The 19,772-nt window shown below is 36.4% G+C and overlaps 1 protein-coding gene across 2 annotated transcripts in view; it reads right to left on the bottom strand.

Moving 5' to 3' along the window:
- The window catches only part of mmp16a (matrix metallopeptidase 16a (membrane-inserted)), a 141,144-nt gene that overhangs the window by 94,051 nt on the left and 27,321 nt on the right, over positions 1–19,772 (bottom strand). Inside the window, exons 2-4 of one of the 2 annotated variants that reach the window (XM_030123403.1) lie at positions 5,340–5,488; positions 1,294–1,308; positions 959–1,081 (exon numbers count right to left, since the gene is read on the bottom strand). In XM_030123403.1, coding sequence (XP_029979263.1) covers positions 959–1,081; positions 1,294–1,308; positions 5,340–5,488 — 287 coding nt within the window. The remainder of the gene's footprint in view (positions 1–958; positions 1,082–1,293; positions 1,309–5,339; positions 5,489–19,772) is intronic. The other variant, XM_030123404.1, reaches the window with a different exon arrangement.

Raw genomic sequence — 19,772 nt, 5'->3', positions numbered from 1 at the left:
CCATTGAGTTTTATACTTTATTCAATGAGTGACACATTCTGTGGATACATAGCATTGATTCATTGGTGGTTTTGGTAGAACTAAGTGTGTTCTGGTACCAGACTACCCCCTGTTGGTCAGAGTTTGGAACATTAACACTACATAGAACTAATAAAAAAAAAATAGGACCAATGGCCCTGTAGCTTACCGGCCAAATTAAAAGTTTTGGGAAATGTATCCAGATGCCATTTATTTTCACCCAGTTATGTGTATTTGTTATGTTACAGAAATATCCCATGTTTGGTCATATTCCAATCAGATCTATAAAAAAATTCTAATTCCAACTGGATATCATTGATACTGACTGATTTAATCCACTTCTTATCTCTTATAATGGGAACATTTGTCAAAGTCACACCAAATCCAGAATCAGATCCAGACTGAAATAATTTCAACACCTTGTGTTGACATCATCATACAGAAGCTGTATACCAAGTTTGAAGTCAATCAGAACTGGAGTTTCAGAGAAGAAGACGATTGAAATTTTTTCCCTATAAGAGCCCATGTTAAATTTTCCGTCAGCTCCCGGATCCAGAAGCAGATCCTGATCAGCATGTGGACATGATGTTTTGGTCATCTCCCCATCAGGGCTGGACTGGAGAAATTTCCACTGGATATCATTTATATTTACTGAGTTATTGCATCCATCAGCTTCCTATCTCTTATAATGGGGACATTTTTCAAAGTGGCACCAAATCCAGAATCAGAACCAGATCCAAAGAATTTCACTAAATTTTGTTGACATCATCATAGAGAAGCTGCATTCCAAGTTTGAAGTCAATTGGAATTGTAGTTTCGGAGAAGAAGACGATTGAAATTTTTTGTAATGGACGACAGACGCCGCCGACACCGCTGGACGCCACATGACGACAATAACTTACAGCCTGTCGGCCGGTAAACTAATTTAAAAGTTACCCACCTGTATGTGATATGTTTGTGTTGCCACTTCTGTCCTGTGAGGGCGTACCGCCGTTTCCTGACGTTGAATTTTGATGCACCTCCTAACTGATCAGGAACTCCACACCTGGGCTTCTTCATCCACCTGCAGAAAGATCGACATCACCGTCAGTGTCACCTGTTTTTCCTTAAACTCCTTCATGCAAATGGATGAAGACGAACACAGACAAACAAACAGACTCAATGTTGCACAACCACACTTGACTCGAGGCCATTTCTCCAAACACAACCCATGCAATCGCTAACAACATCCACACAATCCAGTGAATAAATAAATAAATAAATATTACACCTCACCTTATTGTGTTATCGCTACATCAACAATGTGAAGCAGAGGGGAATAAAACAAACAAAACAACAACACAGTGTTAGCTTCTCACATTTCAGAGTGTTTGTGCCCGGTGGTTGGACAGCTGTTCGCTACCACCTCATCGCTACGTTACAGTTCAGTGGCTGATTTCAGCACAACGCTATTTGTAGCACAGATGGTATTTCAGTGTTGGTGGGGACAAATGTCACTGAACACTGTTTTAGTAGATGTGCAGGTAAAAAAAAAATGCAATATGTGGTTGAAGTGCATTAGTAAAAGTGGACTGAAGTTGGGTTTGAATGGAATACACAGTAGATTCACACATATAATCAGATGTATTCAGCTTAGACGGTGTTTTCCACCATTTCACTGATGGAAATGGGTTAAATGTGTACACCATATGGACAAAAGTATGTGGACACCTTGAATTCAGGTGTTTCTTTTCTAACAGGGGTCTGGGATACAAAGCAATATTGTTGTATATTGCACTGTAAAAAAAAACAGGTAAAAAAACGTAATATGCCGGTAGCTGGGGTGCCGAAAAAATGCTGTTAAATAACGGAAAATAACCATCTCATAAAAATACGGTAATTTCCCGTAATTAAAACACAGTTTTTTTTACCCTAACTTTACATGAGATTTTGCTTTTTTTTTTTTTTTGACTTTTTAAATGTTTAATAAAGAATATTTACATGTATTTTCAGGCATGTAAATTAAATTATTGTGCTTTTCTTCAGACTACGATTGTTATTTTTCTTGATATTTGTATTATTATGTATGTTTTGCAAGTGCATATATATTAAATTTCATTGCATGTTCGGAATAAATCACTAAATCACATCACTAAAACAATCAAATTACCAATAAATATACATATAAATAATTTTCAATGAGACTAAGTTGTACAATACATTGATAAAAACTGTATTTGGACAGTTTATCAGTGTTTATACATGTTATACATTCACAAAAATACATTTATTCAACATTTTTGTTGTGAAACCTCCTGTAATTACACAAGGTATTTGTCAATTAACAAACAAGTCTTGTTCAGCTTACAGAACAAATACATCTTTTATGGTTGATTGTCAGTAATTTTATCTCATTTTATTTATTTATTTATTTTTTTATTAAACTTTAAATTAACTGTTTAATCTCATAAATAGAAAATAAATATTGGTGAAATTACAATATATTTGCAAATGTATTTTAACTGTATTTTTCTGTGAAAAAAGAAAAAAATTATTTAAAAAAAATAAAGGAAAATTTTATGGTTATTCACAGTTATAGTTTTTTCATGTTATTTCACATTTGACATGTAAAATGGATTGTCTCTTGACTCCCCATATAGTTTATTAGAAAAATTTTTATTTTTATTTTTATCAATTACTAGAAATTTCAGGCGACCGCATTTGAATTCCAGGCGACCCCACATGGGGTCTCGACCCTTAGGTTGAAAAACACTGGGTTAAAGCGTTAATAACCAGTGCAGAACATAGGTTAATACAACTCTTCCTTCAAACCCCTGTCATCTCTGCTGTAGGTCTATAATCCAACATCTAAATAAACTCGGCTCTTCTTCCTCTTTGTATTAATACATTTTGCAGCCTGTGATCTGACGACGGAGGTGAACGCCGTCTTTGATCAAATTAAAATGCCCACTTAATCCACGTCGGGGTAACTTTGTGTCTGCGTTCGCCTTCAGAATGTAAAACAGGGTTAAGAATAAGAGGCCGTTTGTCCCGTCGTCATCAGGAAAGAATCAAGACCAGGCTTTGAGGATCTGGACAATTAAGTAAAAGACAATAAACGGCCGGAACGTGGGCGCTCTTTCCTCATTATTACATGTTTGATCTCCTGGTTTGTGGTTATTCGGCTCCGTTAAATACACTGACATTTGTGCTCAGTCTTGTCTTTTCATTAAACATATGTTCACGATGATCCCATTCAGTTTAACCCTTCACCCATAAAGACCCAGTGTTACTTTGATCAGTTCCCAAATGACATTTTCTCTATATCTAAGCTTTCTTAAGGGATTAATCATCATTTATTTATAATATTATCCACTGTATTTCATATTTTATCAGTGTCAACCGGGTATTTTTCTATATTTAATTCACTGATCTTGTAGATTTTCATTAAAGCTCAGAGTAAATTCAAAGGTTATTGGTCAGTGTATCTTTTGGTAATTGGATTTTCTTTTCAGAAACAACAGAAATACTAGTAGTTAACTGATTTTCATTTTAAAATAGAAGAATTAAAATTGAATTTCAGAGTGTTTTTCTTTTTCTGTGTCAAAACACATAAACCAAATTTTAAAAAAGGACTGATTTTCATTTCCTCTTTCTAATAACAAAATAGAAAGTTACTACCTGACAGAAATGAAAAAAACAGACCAAAAATAGCTGTTTTTTTACATTTTTTGAGACCGGATGTTGTCATTTTCAAGGAAAGAGCGCTAATGCCTCGGTCACAGACACTCTTACGAATGATGGGTTTGTAAAAAGTCTGGACATTGTAGACATGCTCCCTCCATGAATGTCTACAAACTCCAGATTTCATACAAACTGGAAGATTCATGTTTGGTGTTCATACATCTGTAGACCTGCTTATTTCTAACAATCTTAATTCAAGTGACATTATCTTGCTGCACAGACAGATATTTCACTTGTTTTGAGGACCTTTTTCCTCAGATTTAGTGTTTTTGTCTTGTTTTTAGACACCCCTTTTTTGCAGTGCACTGACTGTTTGGGTGGACACTGGAAAAAATGTAAATCTTACCAAGTGTATTTTTCTCCTTTCTAGTCCAAATATCTCAGCACTTAAAATAAGACATAATCACCTAAAGAGTAACTTTTCAGTGAAATATAAGAACTTATTTTTAGACAATAGATCTGGAAAATCTTATTTAGAGAAACCAGTGGCGGCTGCTCGTCTGTCAGAGGGGAAGCTCATTGTCAGCTTACATTAAAAAAAATGGTCAAGTTATTTAAACATAAATTCGTCCCTCTGTTCCTTTTTAAGAAAATGGTCATTAACCTTATCGTACCAAGTAAACAAGAAAACGCTGAAATTATGTTAAATTGAAACAAGGAAGTACAATGAGTGTGTTTTATTTACAGTGCAAGAAATGAACGAGTAATTTGGTAGTGGTTTCTCTGATTTCACAGCAGAATGTGTGACAGTATTAAACTGAACTCCGTCAAGTGCAGGAGTAGAGCTGAAACTAGCTGTCAATCAAACGGGATCCAGCTCGGCCGAGCTCCGCCCACAGCTCCATTCACCCCCAGAGATGCCAAGCGTCCGGGGGCGGGACAACATTGTGGCATTTATCCAATTACCGTCCAGTTTTGAGGCAATGAAAAAAACTGTTCCACTCAGTCCCACTGAAGTGCATGGACGCTGAGCGTCTATGGACAAATGAACTGAGCAGAGATCGAATGAGAAAACAGAGACATGGGAATGGAGGAGAAGTGAACAACATCCAGTCCGTTGATTTGTGATAAAGCTGATTCTGAACGAACTCGTCTGTGAGATAGACGTGTTCTAACACATTTGGAGTCAATGAAATGTCAACACAACCGAACATATTTAACCATTTAATTTGAGTAATTTTAGGGAAAGCTGAGCTTCCACTGCAGTCTGTGAGAAATCGCCTCTGCAAGAAATCTTACCAAGATAATTTTCACTTGTTCCATTTGCAGATTTTTTTTGCTTAATTCAAGGAAAAAAATCTGCCAATTGGATTTTCTCCAATATCTAAAGGATTATTGGTGTATAAATGCAGATTTTTGCATTTAAGAAGCTCTACAAAATGAAAACAACGCAAAAAACCCAATAACATAAAAGAAAACTATGTAAAAATCAAAACAAGAATAAATAATGCAAAGACAAACTGTATTTTACACCAATTATTTCCATGTATTGATAGGATTAGTGGATCAACAGGTATTAAACACTTTAGATCAGTTGCCGGCGGCTGTTTCCGTGTGTATAAAGGATTATTGGTGCATAAACACAGTGTGTAACTCACTCTATAGTGTTTCCGTCCAGACTCCCTGTGATGTTGAGGCCGTAGCGGCGCTGCATGGCAGCGATAGCAGAATGCATGACTCGGGCAGAACGCAGCACTGACATTCTGGGGTCTGCAGGAGGGAGGTAGCCATACCTCTGGAGCCATGCCTGCACACAAACACACACACATTTCACATGATAATGCGTTCCACTTCAGCTGCAGAGGCGTAAACACAGGTGACGTTACTGTAGCCTGGTGGTGGACGATGGGTTTGACAGGTGGACAAACACAACAAACTTCTGCAAAGTGTCGGATGAGAACGTCAGCAGTAGTTTAGTCTGGAAGCCCACCCCCAGACCAGAAAACAGGCCTTTGGTTTTAATGTCCAGACCACAACTGGAGCTTCAGCACTTACACTGTAAAAAAGGCCTGTGCAAAAATTAGAAAATTAAACTCATTATTAGGTTAAAATGTCTTAGTTAAGTAAATTTATCAGCCAGTGCAGTAAGAAAATTGCACTTATCAAGTTTTCTTAAAATTCGAAATATTATGTAAGGATTCTAGAATGCTAAAATTCTTATTTTAACCAGAATATACGTGTTTAAAGTTTCATAGTAAGATTTTTTATTTTTATCTATGGTATATTTATGTTCTTATGAAGATGTAATGACTCCATTACATTAGGGTTGAGAATCTTAGTAGTAAGGCCGATGCAATACACATCTCGATACAGCATCTCCGATCCGATATATTAGATATGTGTGTGGCACCTCACGATGCGATATGATACAATTCACACCTAAATCACAATACAGAGCAATTTAACACATTCTGATTCAACACATTCATTCTGAAAAAAAAATACGCAGTGCAATTCAATGAGTTTGACCATTTATTTATCAAATAAGACCACGACTTTTCACAAAGTGTCTTCAGTTCAGTTTCAGAACACGTGCCTCACATTCAGTCAGCTGAAAACGTTAGGGCTTTGTGTCCAAAGGCGTTTCTCTGTTTCTAACACTCAACTTCTTACTCCCTCACCTCAATTTGTAATGTAATGTATTTGTAATGTAGGTACAACAGAAAAAGGTTCTGTCACTTTAAGAGACACCTGTGTAAGGTATTATGGGATGTGCTGTTAGATACGTATGTGACAGTTTAAGGAAGTATCTTCGGTTTGTACGGCAGTATTCAATGCAGTTGATCTAGTAAAAAAAGTACATGTTCATAAACCACATGTGGTCACCTCCTTCTAAGTCTGTCAGATTCAGATACAGACTTTACAGTATTCATCTGTGGTGCACATGCTCAGTCCATCCACGGAGCTCAGACTGTTAGTGTACAGTGTACACATCTGCGAATCCACAGCACATGTTAACGTGGGTCTGAAGGAAAGAAAAACTTTATCCAAATAAATAGTAATACTTTTAAATGAGAGTAAAAATATATTCTATTGAACGGATCAAATTGTATTGATACAAACATTCAATAACCGATGCATTGCGATATCATTCCAAACTTTTCATTCACTCGCAGCTTCTCTACCGGTGCACCGGGATCGTACACGCGTGTGTCAGCGTATCGATACGTATCGGATAATCTTGCCATCCCTAATAGATATGTATTTCCAGGCAAAATTACATAAAACAAGTACAAATTTCTTGATAGTAAATAGAACCTGTGTCCTTCATACTCATCCCCAACAATGGAGCTGGTTTTGTTCTAAATATTACTCAAAATTAGTTGTAATATCTAAGTGGGTTAGCTCAAGATGAAAATTATTGGAAAAAGTCAAATAATCTGAACAAGATTAAGTCTCAATAAGTAAATAAATCTAAACAATGATCTTTCCAGTGGAATGAAACTATTTTTTTTGTTGTTTTTACACTTAGCTAAAGTAGAAATTGAACAAATAAGACACAGCTAGCATGCTTTATTGACAGGCTATCTAGCTTATGCTAACCTTAGAGCTTGGTGAGGTACTTAACTCCCAGAACAAAAGCAAATTACTCCGTAAAATGTCAACATTTAGGTCAGGTCTAGGGATGTAACGATTACCGGTATAACGATAAACCGCGGTAAAATTGCATACTGTTAGTATTACTGTTTAAATTCTAATTATCATGATAACCAGGTTTGATTACCGCACTTTTAGAGGAAAAAACACTATGTAAAGATCTGATTTTATGTCAAATATTTGAGTATAGTTTTAAGTTATTACAGTTTTAATTGTATATACCTAATATTTGGAACCAATATTCACTTTTAAAGTCTTTGAAAAGATTCATTAAGCATCTTTGTGTTATTTATGCAATAAAGTATATACATTTTTCGATTCGGATTTTATATACATTTTTTTGTATTTTCTGGCCTTTTATGTTTTTATAGCAGGTTAAAGTGAAAAAAATAATAGGCAGATGATATAGATGAAGTTGTGCGGAAAAAACAGATCCCAAACATGGGTATAGTAAACATTTGTTTATATAGTATATAAAAGTGAAATCAAAAGGACTGAAAAGCGGACAAAATAGGCTCAGACCACTAAGGGTTAATATTTTAATGTTTCTGCCAAGAGAAAGTGCATTGTACCATTTTTTTTTTTTGTTTGTTTTTTTCAAAATACAACTTGGTTAAATTATTTTAGTGTGTGCATTAGTACTTTTTGAACATTTTGAGCACAATAATAATACAATTCAATAATATCGTAATAGTAATGATAACCGTGATAATTCTGGTCACAATAACCGTGATATGAAATTTTCATATCGTTACATCCCTAGTCAGGTCTTCCGCTAAAACGCAGAATAAAACTGATTAATTGCTTTGATAGGATGTTGCCGGTCAATAATAACACATTTTCATATCGGACATGCTGATTCTTAAAGGGAAATATTAGCTTAGAAGCCACAAATCCATTCCATTCATATTTATTTTTTCACTGAGTTTGATGTTCAGTATTTCTATAAAATAATCTCCGTTTGACATGGCCCAGAACTCACATTAAATTTAATCAAGATATGATGTGAGATCAGAGCGACGTCCGCATCATCATCCCCAACAACAGAGCTTGTTTTGTTATAAATATTACTCAAAATTAGTTGTAATATCTAAGTGGGGTAGCTCAAGATGAAAATTATTAGAAAAAGTCAAATAATCTGAACAAGATTAAGTCTCAATAAGTAAATACATCTAAAAAAAAAAAAGATCTTTCCAGTGGAATGAAACTATTTTTTGTTGTTTTTACACCTGGTTAAAGTAGAAATTGAACAAATAAGACACAGCTAACATGCTATCCAGCTTTTGCTAACCTTAGAGCTTGATGAGGTACCTAATCCCCAGAACAAAAGCAAATTCCTCCCTAAAATGTCAACATTTAGGTCAGGTCTTCCGCTAAAATGCAGAATAAAACTGATTAATTGCTTTGATAGGATGTTGCCAGTCGATAATAACCCGTTTTCATATCGGACATGCTGATTCTTAAAGAGAAATATTAGCTTAGAAGCTACAAATCCATTCCATTCATATTTATTTTTTCACTGAGTTTGATGTTCAGTATCTCAATAAAATAATCTCTATTTGACATGGCCCAGAACTCACATTAAATTTAATCAAGATACGATGTGAAATGAGCGACGTCCACATCAGCATCCGACATCTAAAAACACTTTTATTGCTTGACATTTTGGTCCGGAATGGAGGAGCGCAGAAATGGCTTGAACAGTTAATAGAGCCAAATGTCATGTGTTATCATGTCATTTGGCTTGTAGAGGGAGGCTTTGGTGTAATGGGAGCTTTGCGTGTCCGTAGAAAATCCCGCCAGAGGGAATCACAGCGTGGATCTGCGGACCGGGGAGGAGACGCCGTCGGATGGGCTTTCCCACAGAAGAGGCTTTAGGGATTTGGAACGTCCCTGCCTCTATTCTCAGCCTCCGTCGTAAAAACTGGTAAAATACATTTTGCCAAGTGCGGCGTTCGACAAACACAGATCCAAGCCCCGACGCATAAAAAAAGAAATCTATTGCATCGTTTGAAATGAAACCGAAACACAAAAACTCTGGTAAACAAACTGAACCAGAAGCGCCTCGAAAGCTTTTTGCAGAGCGCCGTTTGAGATCTGCGACAGGACAAGAGCCAACGTCGAACAAATTTAATAGAAAAGCAAATGAACGGACGAATCTGTGGAAAGTATCACAGAACGACAAGAATATACTGAGGGGTTTTGCCTCATTTAATCCACCTCTATACGGACACCATTAGTTACATGAAGCACATCCAGTACGTGGGTACTGGTTCCTCGGTACCCATGTTCCCCAGTACGTATCTAACCCAGTACCTATGTTCCCCAGTACCCATGTTCCCTAGTACCTATGTTCCCCAGTACGTATCTAACCCAGTACCCATGTTCCCCAGTACCCATGTTCCATAGTACCTATGTTCCCCAGTACCCATGTTCCCCAGTACCTATGTTCCCCAGTACCTATCTAACCTAGTACCTATATTCCCCAGTACCCATGTCCCCCAGTGCGGATCTAACCCAGTACCCATGTTCCCCAGTACTATCTAACCCAGTACCTATGTTCCCTAGTACCTATCTAACCTAGTGCCTATGTTCCCTGGTACCCATGTTCCCCAGTACCCATGTTCCCCAGTACTGATGTTCCCCAGTGCCCATGTTCCCCAGTACCTATGTTATGTTTCCTGGTACTCATGTTCCCATATTTCCTGGTGCCTATGTTCCCCTGTACCCATGTTCGCCGTTACCTATGTTCCCGGGTACCTAAGTTCACCATTACCTATGTTCCCCAGTGCCAATGTTCCCAGTACCTATGTTCTCCAGTACCTATGTTCCCCATTACCTATGTTCCCCGGTGCCTGTGTTCCCCTGTACCTATGTTCCCTGTTACTTATGTTCCCCAGTACCTATCTTCCCTGGTACCCATGTTCCCCAGTACTTGTGTTCCCCAGTAGCCGTGTTCCCCAGTACCCATGTTCCCCAGTAACTATGTTCCCTGGTACCCATGTTCCCCAGTACCTATGTTCTCCAGTACCCATGTTCCCTGGTAACTATGCTCCCCAGTACCCATGTTCCCCAGTAACTAGGTTCCCCAGTACCCATGTTCCCCAGTACCTATGTTCCCTGGTGCCCATTTTCCACAGTACCTATGTTTCCATGTGCCCATGTTCCCTGATACCTATGCTCCCCAGTACCTATGTTCCTTGGTACCCATGCTCCCCAGTACCTATGTTCCCCAGTACCCATTTTCCCCAGTACTTATGTTCCCACGTGCCCATGTTCCCTGGTACCTATGTTCCCCAGTGCCTAACCCTAACCTCTAACCCTACATAGGTACCAGAGAACATAGGTACCAGGGAACATAGGTACCAGGGAACATGGAGCTGACCCCAGATAAATCCCAACAGACTCTAAACTCAGAAAATGTCGTCCTAACGGTTGACACTGTGCTGTTAAATATCCGACAGGTCCAGACGTTTGTGGTTAAACCTCCGTTTGACCTCGGTCGTGCTTTACACTCATGTTTACAGCCTCATAATAAAACTTAATTCCTTTACATTAGTGTCACATCTCCACTCCTTGGGCCTTTTGGTCCTGTTTTAACGTCTACTTTTCGTCCTATAATCTTCTCCCGCTCTGGTTTTTACTGCGGCTGCTTTCGCTTCATTCCCAACCACGGCTCCAGTAAATTCCTGCAGCGTTTTTGGGAAGAAGAAAAAGAAAAAAATATATATATATCAAATTGGGAGCGAGCACTTCAGCCTCCACCACATCTGATTCAACGTCTGTAAAATCTGCTCTTCTACTCGTTCCAAACTGTTAAAACTCTAACGTTTTACAGACAATTACGAGCAAGTGAAGAGGTTTCAGAGTTCACAATCTGTTTTATTATAGAAACTGGAAACAAGACGACCGCGTTTAAGACGAGTCTGCAGAGTCATTTAAGTCTGAACGTGGACACGAAAGCACCAAATAATGTCAAAATAAAGGATAGAAAGTCAAAAATACTCCCAGAAATTACACAGAAATACCACTGGTGATGATGGTGTGTACTGTTTTGCTCATTTTGTTGATTATTTTGTCAATTTTCTTGATTTTTTTTGCGCATTTTATTCATTATTTGTTCTGCGTTGTTCATTGTGTTCATTATTTTGTCGGTTACGTTCATGATTTTGCTCATTTTCTTTATTATTTTGCTCATTTGTTGATATTTTGTTCATTTTTGTTCATTATTTTGTCAATTTTGTTCATTATTTGCTAATTTTTTTCATTTTGTGTTAATTTTCGCTCATTATTTTTGTCAGTTTTGCGAATCATTTTGTCAATTTTGCTCATTCTGTCAATTTTGCTCATTATTTTTGCTCATTTATTGATATTTTGTTCATTTTTGTTCATTATGATCATCATTTTTGATAATTTTGCTGATTATTTTGTGCATTTTTTCATTATACTGTTCTGTTTTGTTCATTTAGTTCATTATTTTGTCAGTTTTGTTCATTATTTTGCTCATTTTATTTATTAGTTTGTTGCTGTTTGTTCATTTTGATCTTCATTTTGATAATTTTGCTCTTTTTTTTGTGCATTTTATTCATTATTCTGTTCCATTATGTTCATTATTTTGTCAGTTTTGTTAACTATTTTGCTAATTTTATTTATTATCTAGGTCATTTTTTTTCATTATGTTTATTATTTTGTCAGTTTTGTTCATCATTTAGCTAATTTTGTTTATTATTTAGTTCATTTTTGTTCATTATGTTGATCATTTAGCTAATTTTATTGACTATTTTGTCAATTACATAGAACAGAGGATTGTTGTGTGACATTTTTGTCCGGTTACATCTTTTACATATAAATTAAACCCACAAATAACCATCAAACTTCTCTAAATAATGACTGATACGAAATTATTTCTTCCTGTACGTCTGTTTTGATGCTTACGTCTGATAAAACCAGTCGTCTGAGAAGAACTCAAACCAAAGTGAGAATCTCAGAAGGCGAAGCGTCTGTTTCTCTAATAATAGTAAAACGCCGCCGCCTTCGATGCACATATGGAACATAAAGGAGGCAGAGTGCGACGCTGACTCACAGAGCTTGTCCTCATCCAGATGCTTCACATGATCAGTGAACTGAGGCGAACTCATCGAATCCATGTCCTCAGACCACCTTCCCCCTCGCCGTTCGCCTCGCCGCGCTACCTGACGAGCAGAAGGCGAGATAGTTAGACGACGGCTGCCGTCAAAAGGCCGAGCCGGGAGGAGGCGCTGAGGCTACTGTATTATGGATGAGTCCCGGTCGGCATGGCAACGTGGCGGGAAACGCGTGGTCGGTCTGCGATCGGACTGATATGAACCCGGGCCCCTCAGGTTACGGCGACGGCGAGCGCCTCGTGCCGCTGATCGTGTGCAGGTTAATTATTCATTGTTATTTGTGACAGTTCATCTGTGCTGGAGTTTAAAGCTGCAGCAGTTAGACGATTAGTTCAGTGTTCCACTAATCACCTTCAGTTTCACTCATTTTATTAAAAGAAGACTTTAAAAGTAAATATTTCATGTGTTTTTTTCCTGGTTTGAAACAATAAACTGACGACATATCGAGCTTCGAGAAAAACTTTTATACCATTTAAAAAAATATATTAAAGACCAAACAATTAATCAAACATTTACTCACTTTTCCCATTATTTTAAGACTTAAACGCACCACATAAATTAGAAATATATAAATTAAAGACCGTTGAAGACCACTTAAATTAGATGTATATGAATTAAAGACTGTTAAAGACCACCCAAATTATATAATATATTAAAGATCAAACAATTAATCAAACATTTACTCGGTTTTCCCATTATTTTAACATTTAAACGCACCACCTACATTAGATATACAGAAATTAAAGACCATTGAAGACCACCTACATTAGATACATGTAAATTAAAGACAGTTAAAGACCATCTAAATTAGATATATATACATTAAAGTCCATTAAAGACCACCTAAATTAGATACATAGAAATAAAAGACCATCTAAATTACATATATATAAATTAAAGACTGTTAAAGACCACCTAAATTATGTAATATATTAAAGACCAAACAATTAATCAAACATTTACTCAGTTTTCCCATTATTTTTAGACTTAAATGCACCACCTACATTACATTAGATTAGATTCAACTTCATTATCATCATCATGTACAAATACAAGGTAATGAAATACAGTTTAGCATCAGTGACAGTATGTACATGCATGTACAGGGTAGATTATTGGGGTGCTATAAATATATGGATTATTACACAGTGATTAATAAACATTGCAATATACAGTATTAAAGTCCAGTTAATATGTTAATAAACAAAATAATAGAGATATTTGAGTGGTACAGACATAATATATATCATATTATACAGTTGGATAGTGGAATAATATACAGATGAGGGAATATTCATATACTCTAGAATTAATACTATATAAATAAATCAATATAAAGTTAATGTGAGTGCAACAAAACCAGCTAAAATGAATTTTCTTTTTGAGTTTTGTTCATTTTTTCTTCTTTGTGCAGATAGATAGATAGATAGATAGATAGATAGATAGATAGATAGATAGATAGATAGATAGATAGATAGAATCTGATATTAATTTGATATTTGGGCTGATAATTGATGCTGATAATAATGTTCCTTCTATTTCTTTAGTTTTTTTTTTCCTCAGTAAAGAATCCTTCATTATAAATATGGGAATAGTTTGTATTTTAACGTATTTCCTCACATCATCTGTGAATGAATACAAATTCAGACATGAATGCAGATACTGAATCAACCTGTTCCATATTTATGTATTCTGTTTTCATTTAACATCCATAAATTTCACTTTAAACTCCTACTTAAAAATGAATATGCATGCATTTCATGTTACTTACTATGTTTTTTATGTATTCTAATGTTGTTGTACATGTTTGACACATTTACCTTAATTATATTCTGTTTTATTTATTAAATCTAGACAACAGTCTGAGTTCATAAAACAAGTGGATTTCACACTTATTCTGTTTTCATCCAAATTCAACAGAACGACCATATGTTCAGATTTATTATTGGGTTAGAAATTAAAGACTGACAGGGAAGAACATTTAACAACAACATAAAAATGGGTCAAAATCCAACCGTTTTCCAATCTAGGTCAGAATGACAGCATTCCATCCCACTCACACATCGTCTGAGTCATTAAAACCCAGATTCGGCGTCAAAAGTATGTGTTGAACTCATGTCTCCAGTGGAAGACGCTGATGTCCCACAGACAGACAACAGCCATGAATGAAACCCAAACCCACGGCACCGGTGTTTACGCGACAGCAGCTTCATGAGACAGCAGAGCTAAACACAGGCTGGTGCTTTAATAGTATTCATCATTGGTGTCAAAACATACGGCCCGTGGGCCAAAACTGGGACGCCAAAGGGTCCAAACCGGCCCATGGGATGAATTTATGAAATACGAAAATTACACTGAAGATATTAACAATCATTTTATCTCAGGTTCCACATTCATCCCAATCTGATCTCAAAAGGGTCGGACCGGTAAAATACTATCATAATAAACTATAAATACTGACAACTCCAGATTTTTCTCTTTGTTTTAGTGTAAAAAGAAGAAAAAGTGAAGTTACATTTTGAAAAGTTTTGCATTTACACACAAACCACCCTATACAGATTTTTCCTGTATTTTATTTAAGATACAGGAAAATATCAATGAAATGACAAAAATAGACTGTAATTTTACATGTCAAATGTAAAATAACATGACAAAACTGTAACTGTGAGTAACCAAAAAAATGTCCATTTTTTTAAAAGAATTTTTTTCTTTTTTCACAGAAAAATACAGCTAAAATACATTTGCAAATGTATCGTAATTTCACAAATACTTCTTGTCTATTTATGAGATTAAACTGTTAATTTAAAGTTTAATACTGTAAAAAAAAATAATAAAATGAGAAAAAATTACAGACAATTATTGGGCAAGTAACTATTTTTGGTAACTTGCGCAGACATTACGAGACAGTGACAGCACCAGTTCCAGTGAGTCAACAGTCTCAGGTCCAATGTGGTCTCCAGGGTCTGTAAGGTCCACCTCTGCATGAACCTGCTTTGTTCGGTACCATGAAGTAATGGTACTAATGTAAGGAATAATAACAATTAGTGCTGGGCAGCAATTCAAATTTCTTAATCGCGATTAATCACATGGATTTCTGCGATTAATCATGATTAATCGCATAGTTATGGGGGGGGGGGGGTTGCCGGCATCAACAGTGTTATTGTCTTTCAGTGATATTTCAGACTGGAAGTACTCCGGTGATTAAAATAATTCCACATGTCAGTGTTTCCAAAAAACGGTGTCCTACCCCCCCCCCCCCCCCCCCCCCCCCCCCATCTGAAGACATTTCAAATGAAAATGTCCATGGAACAGCCCGGTACTTTTCTCCATGTTTATGTCCACACCAGTTTATTTCCGCTTGTGAGTGATTGACAGGAGTCTTAAGCCCACTAATAAGTACTAATACTAATAAGCCCAATAATATGTGATGTTCAGTTGTTCAAAGTAAACAAAGGGGGCCCTCTAGTGGTCGGAATAAGTTGCACTAATGTAGGTTTTGTCCTTGCGGTGTTCCCGTAGTCAGTTCGGACATAAAAAGGAACTAACAGACACGTTTCTTTCATTCTGTTTGTATGGCCTCAAAAATGTTTGCCTGTGAGTATTTTATGATCAGTTGTTGTAAGAATGAATAGTATAAAATATCTCTGATGTGAACCTTTGTTGCTGGATAAAAAGACGTAAATCTGAAGTTAATCTGTACATGCTAATCGTTAGCGTGTCTATTGATTTTTCCATTCAAGTTAGCATCGAGCTAGTAATCTTTTTCCCATTCATTTAAATGTATAATGCCATGTAAATGTACTAAGGCAATGAACAAAACTCAGACATATTTTGTTTGTATGTTGCAGTTTTACAGTGAGTCTACAGTAAAAGATTTGGACAGAAGTTTTGGGCGTCCGGCTTTTCTTGGGAAACCTGTTGTCTATCTGCCGAGCTAATCACTACACGCACACAAGCAGAGGCAGAAGAATATGAGTTAGAAGAAAACGGCATAAACGTGAGATTAAAAAAATTGTTGGCGTTATTTAATGAATGCGTTAACGCGGTAATAACGCGTTTACTTGCCCAGTCCTAAAAAAAAAAATAATAATAATAATAATAGTAATAATAATAATAATAAATAATAAAAATAATAAAAATAAATAGATAAATAAATAAATAATAATAATAACACATCACACTTATACAGCGCTTTTTTGGACACTCAAAGACGCTTCACAAACAAACAAAACAAAAAGAACAGAAAGAGAAAAAAAAAGAGGCTCAAGAAAATGCAAGTTTGAACAGGTGAGTTTTGAGAATGATGTTCAACGGGATCATGTGGATGTGGACAGGGGTCTGGATCAGCACTAATGGTGGTCTAATGCTCTAAAATACATGTTCCTTTCACCTTACATGTGTTTTTCTATAATTCTCAGATTGTTTTTTTTTTTAACTCACGAATAAGGAACTAAATATGGTAAGTTCATTGACCTTGATTTTCTACATGACAATAAAAAAATTTGAAAAATTTCCCAAAAGTAATAAAGTCTTGTTATTTCCTCCAATAACACACTAACGTTGTAATTTTGAATTTCTGAGTATTTCTGAGTGACCTATAAAGGGTTAATAGAAGTGTAATTTTAACCATATTCTACCTGTTATTAAATGATTAAATGTGATCTGTAAGTTCTAATACTCATGTGTAAATGATAAAATAAGGCAGAATATTGTTAAAATTTTAATTATTTTTCATCAGAATTTTTTTAGAGGACAGTTTGTTGATGTAAACATTTTCATAATATAATTTTACGTTTTTCACTTTAAACCATAGAAACGTTTGGAGTCGACATTATTCATATATTATTATGTTTTTATTTTCCTGGTCTGATCCACTTCAGATCATATTGGGCTGAGTTTGACAGCCCTGGTTTTCATCCTGCATGTCTGGACGTTTATACGTACGTGGTTTATTTGGACGTTAAGGAATACATCAGCCCGACCGACCGCTTCGCACTCCAACTAATCTGTCAAACCCTGCAGTGTTCTTATTGGACGATAAAGCGGCGGTTCGTGTTCATTTACAGACACAGAGGTGAAATCCTGAACTCCAGGACACATCTGGACTCACATGGATCACGTTAAACCGCCTGTTTTCATTCCACTCGTCTAATCAGCCAATGATTGACTCTGAGGGGCTTTAGGGGTGGCCAAAGTCCTCCTGACTCTTGAAAACATGTTTACAGAGATGATTCCAACCTGTGCAAAGCAGCTACAATATGGACGACACAGGCCCAATCCAACCCATTTATAAATAAAGTACATTTCCAACCGATTCCATTCAGATCATTTGACTCTGCTGTTAAAAATACACTCTACAACCCAAATATTCGAACCATCAGTAGGGACAGTGAAGGCATCGCGCAGCTCCTCATTGATCTCTGATTGAATAACAGCCGTCGAGGCCGTAACATAAGCTGTAAAATGTGGAGTTTTCTGTCAGAGACTGAGCGGCCGGAGCACAGGTGACTTGTGGGAACACGATCCGGGTCTTCTGGGAAATCCTGCCGCCTCGGACAGGCCTGAATAATTCATCGGGACACGCGGAACCGCCGGCGAATGCGCCAGGGTCGTCAAGGCAACCGCAGCCTTCGTTCCCAGTCCAGTAGACCGCAAACCACATCGAATTTAACCCTCAAAGACCAGGAGCGTCCACGTCTGCAGTGCTGGATGACTTTTTAACCACAAATCCATCATTCCAGTGAACTAGAAGTACACTTTACATATGACTAATGTTCATTTAAACACCCACCACTAATACAGTTACATCACTGCGTTTAATATTTGGAAGTTTTATAAAAAAAAATCTGTGAATTTTACATATGTAGGCTACAAACAGGAAAAAAAAAAAACCTATGCAAACCTTACAGATGGAAGCGATAAAGAATGTAAAACCTGCAGATTTAAAACAAACTATAGACTCCACAGACTTTGCAGTGAAAAGCTAAAAAAAAAAAAAAAGGCTACAAACTCGGACTTTACAGACAGAAGCTACAAACTCTGCAGTTTACACAGAGATGAAAATGCTGCAAATTCTACAGATGGACCCTAAAAAAATGATAAACTCCACAAATTTTACCAATCCAAGCTAAAAACAAGCTAAAAGTTTCATAAATTTCACAGATGGACGACAAGAACAAACTAAAATGTCACCATTTTTTCTAACCTTAACTCTAACAGTTAAGGCTGTTAACTAAATCTAAACTAAAAAAGCTAAAAACAAGCTACATTTTTTTGCATATTTTACAAACGCTGCAGAGGAAAACAAAAAAATTTACTGTCAAACTTCACGCTAGCTAACAGTTTCATAAATTTTACAGGCAGAAGCTAAAATTAAGCAACAAACGTATACATTTTATACATGGAAACAAAAGACAAACCAAGCAACAAACTCTGCAACAAGTGAAGCAGCAACTTTCCCTTCTGTTGGAATACATACATGTAGTTTTTTGAAATTGTTAACGCTATTTTGTTGAATAATGGATAATTCAAGCATCCTAAAAGCACTTTTTACTGTCTGAAAGAGGCAATTGTTTGGTTTTTTTATTGGGAATGCACAAAAATGTTCTGATGTTGGAGGACTGCGGGACTGAAAACTATGTATTCTTTTCGCAATAGAATACGAACATTTAAGCAGAATCTTAAACTGTAATGTCTGTAATTTCTTTTAGTGTTTTTTTGTACTGGTAAAGCCACATGTTCAAACTTTATTTATCCAAATGCTTAACTATACGTTTTACCATGAAATAATCTTTTATAAAAAGAAACAAAACAAAAAATATCGCATTGTTGATCGTGATATATCGTGATATATTGTATTGTGATCCTAGTATTGTGATTTGTATTGCATCACCAGATTCTTGCCAATACACACCCCCAGTCGTAAATATGTAACATATTAAAACAACATGTTTTTACAGTATTTCCTCACAGATTCATTCATTCTTGGACAAAACAACTTGATTTTCTCCTGAAATATTGTCCAAACCCAGTGAAGGTTCAGGTTCCACAGAACTAGCTCCTGCAGACGTTTTAATTTGGATGACATCCCAAAGCTTCCACACCGTCTTTACACCCCAGATATTTTCTCCAATCACTGTCTCATAGGCAGAAATGCGTTATGCATGCCATGTTTGCCATCTCGGTGGCCCCATTAGGACAAAATGTCAGAAAAATGTCACCAAAAATGTCACGGTCTGATCATACATACTGATCAGAACGCTGCCTTTTGACCGCAGACGCTTCTGTTTC

The sequence above is a fragment of the Sphaeramia orbicularis genome, chromosome 20 (assembly GCF_902148855.1).
Source record: "Sphaeramia orbicularis chromosome 20, fSphaOr1.1, whole genome shotgun sequence".
Lineage (NCBI taxonomy): Eukaryota > Metazoa > Chordata > Actinopteri > Kurtiformes > Apogonidae > Sphaeramia > Sphaeramia orbicularis.
Note: the sequence above shows the minus strand (reverse complement) of the source record. Positions and strands in the feature narration are given on the sequence as shown.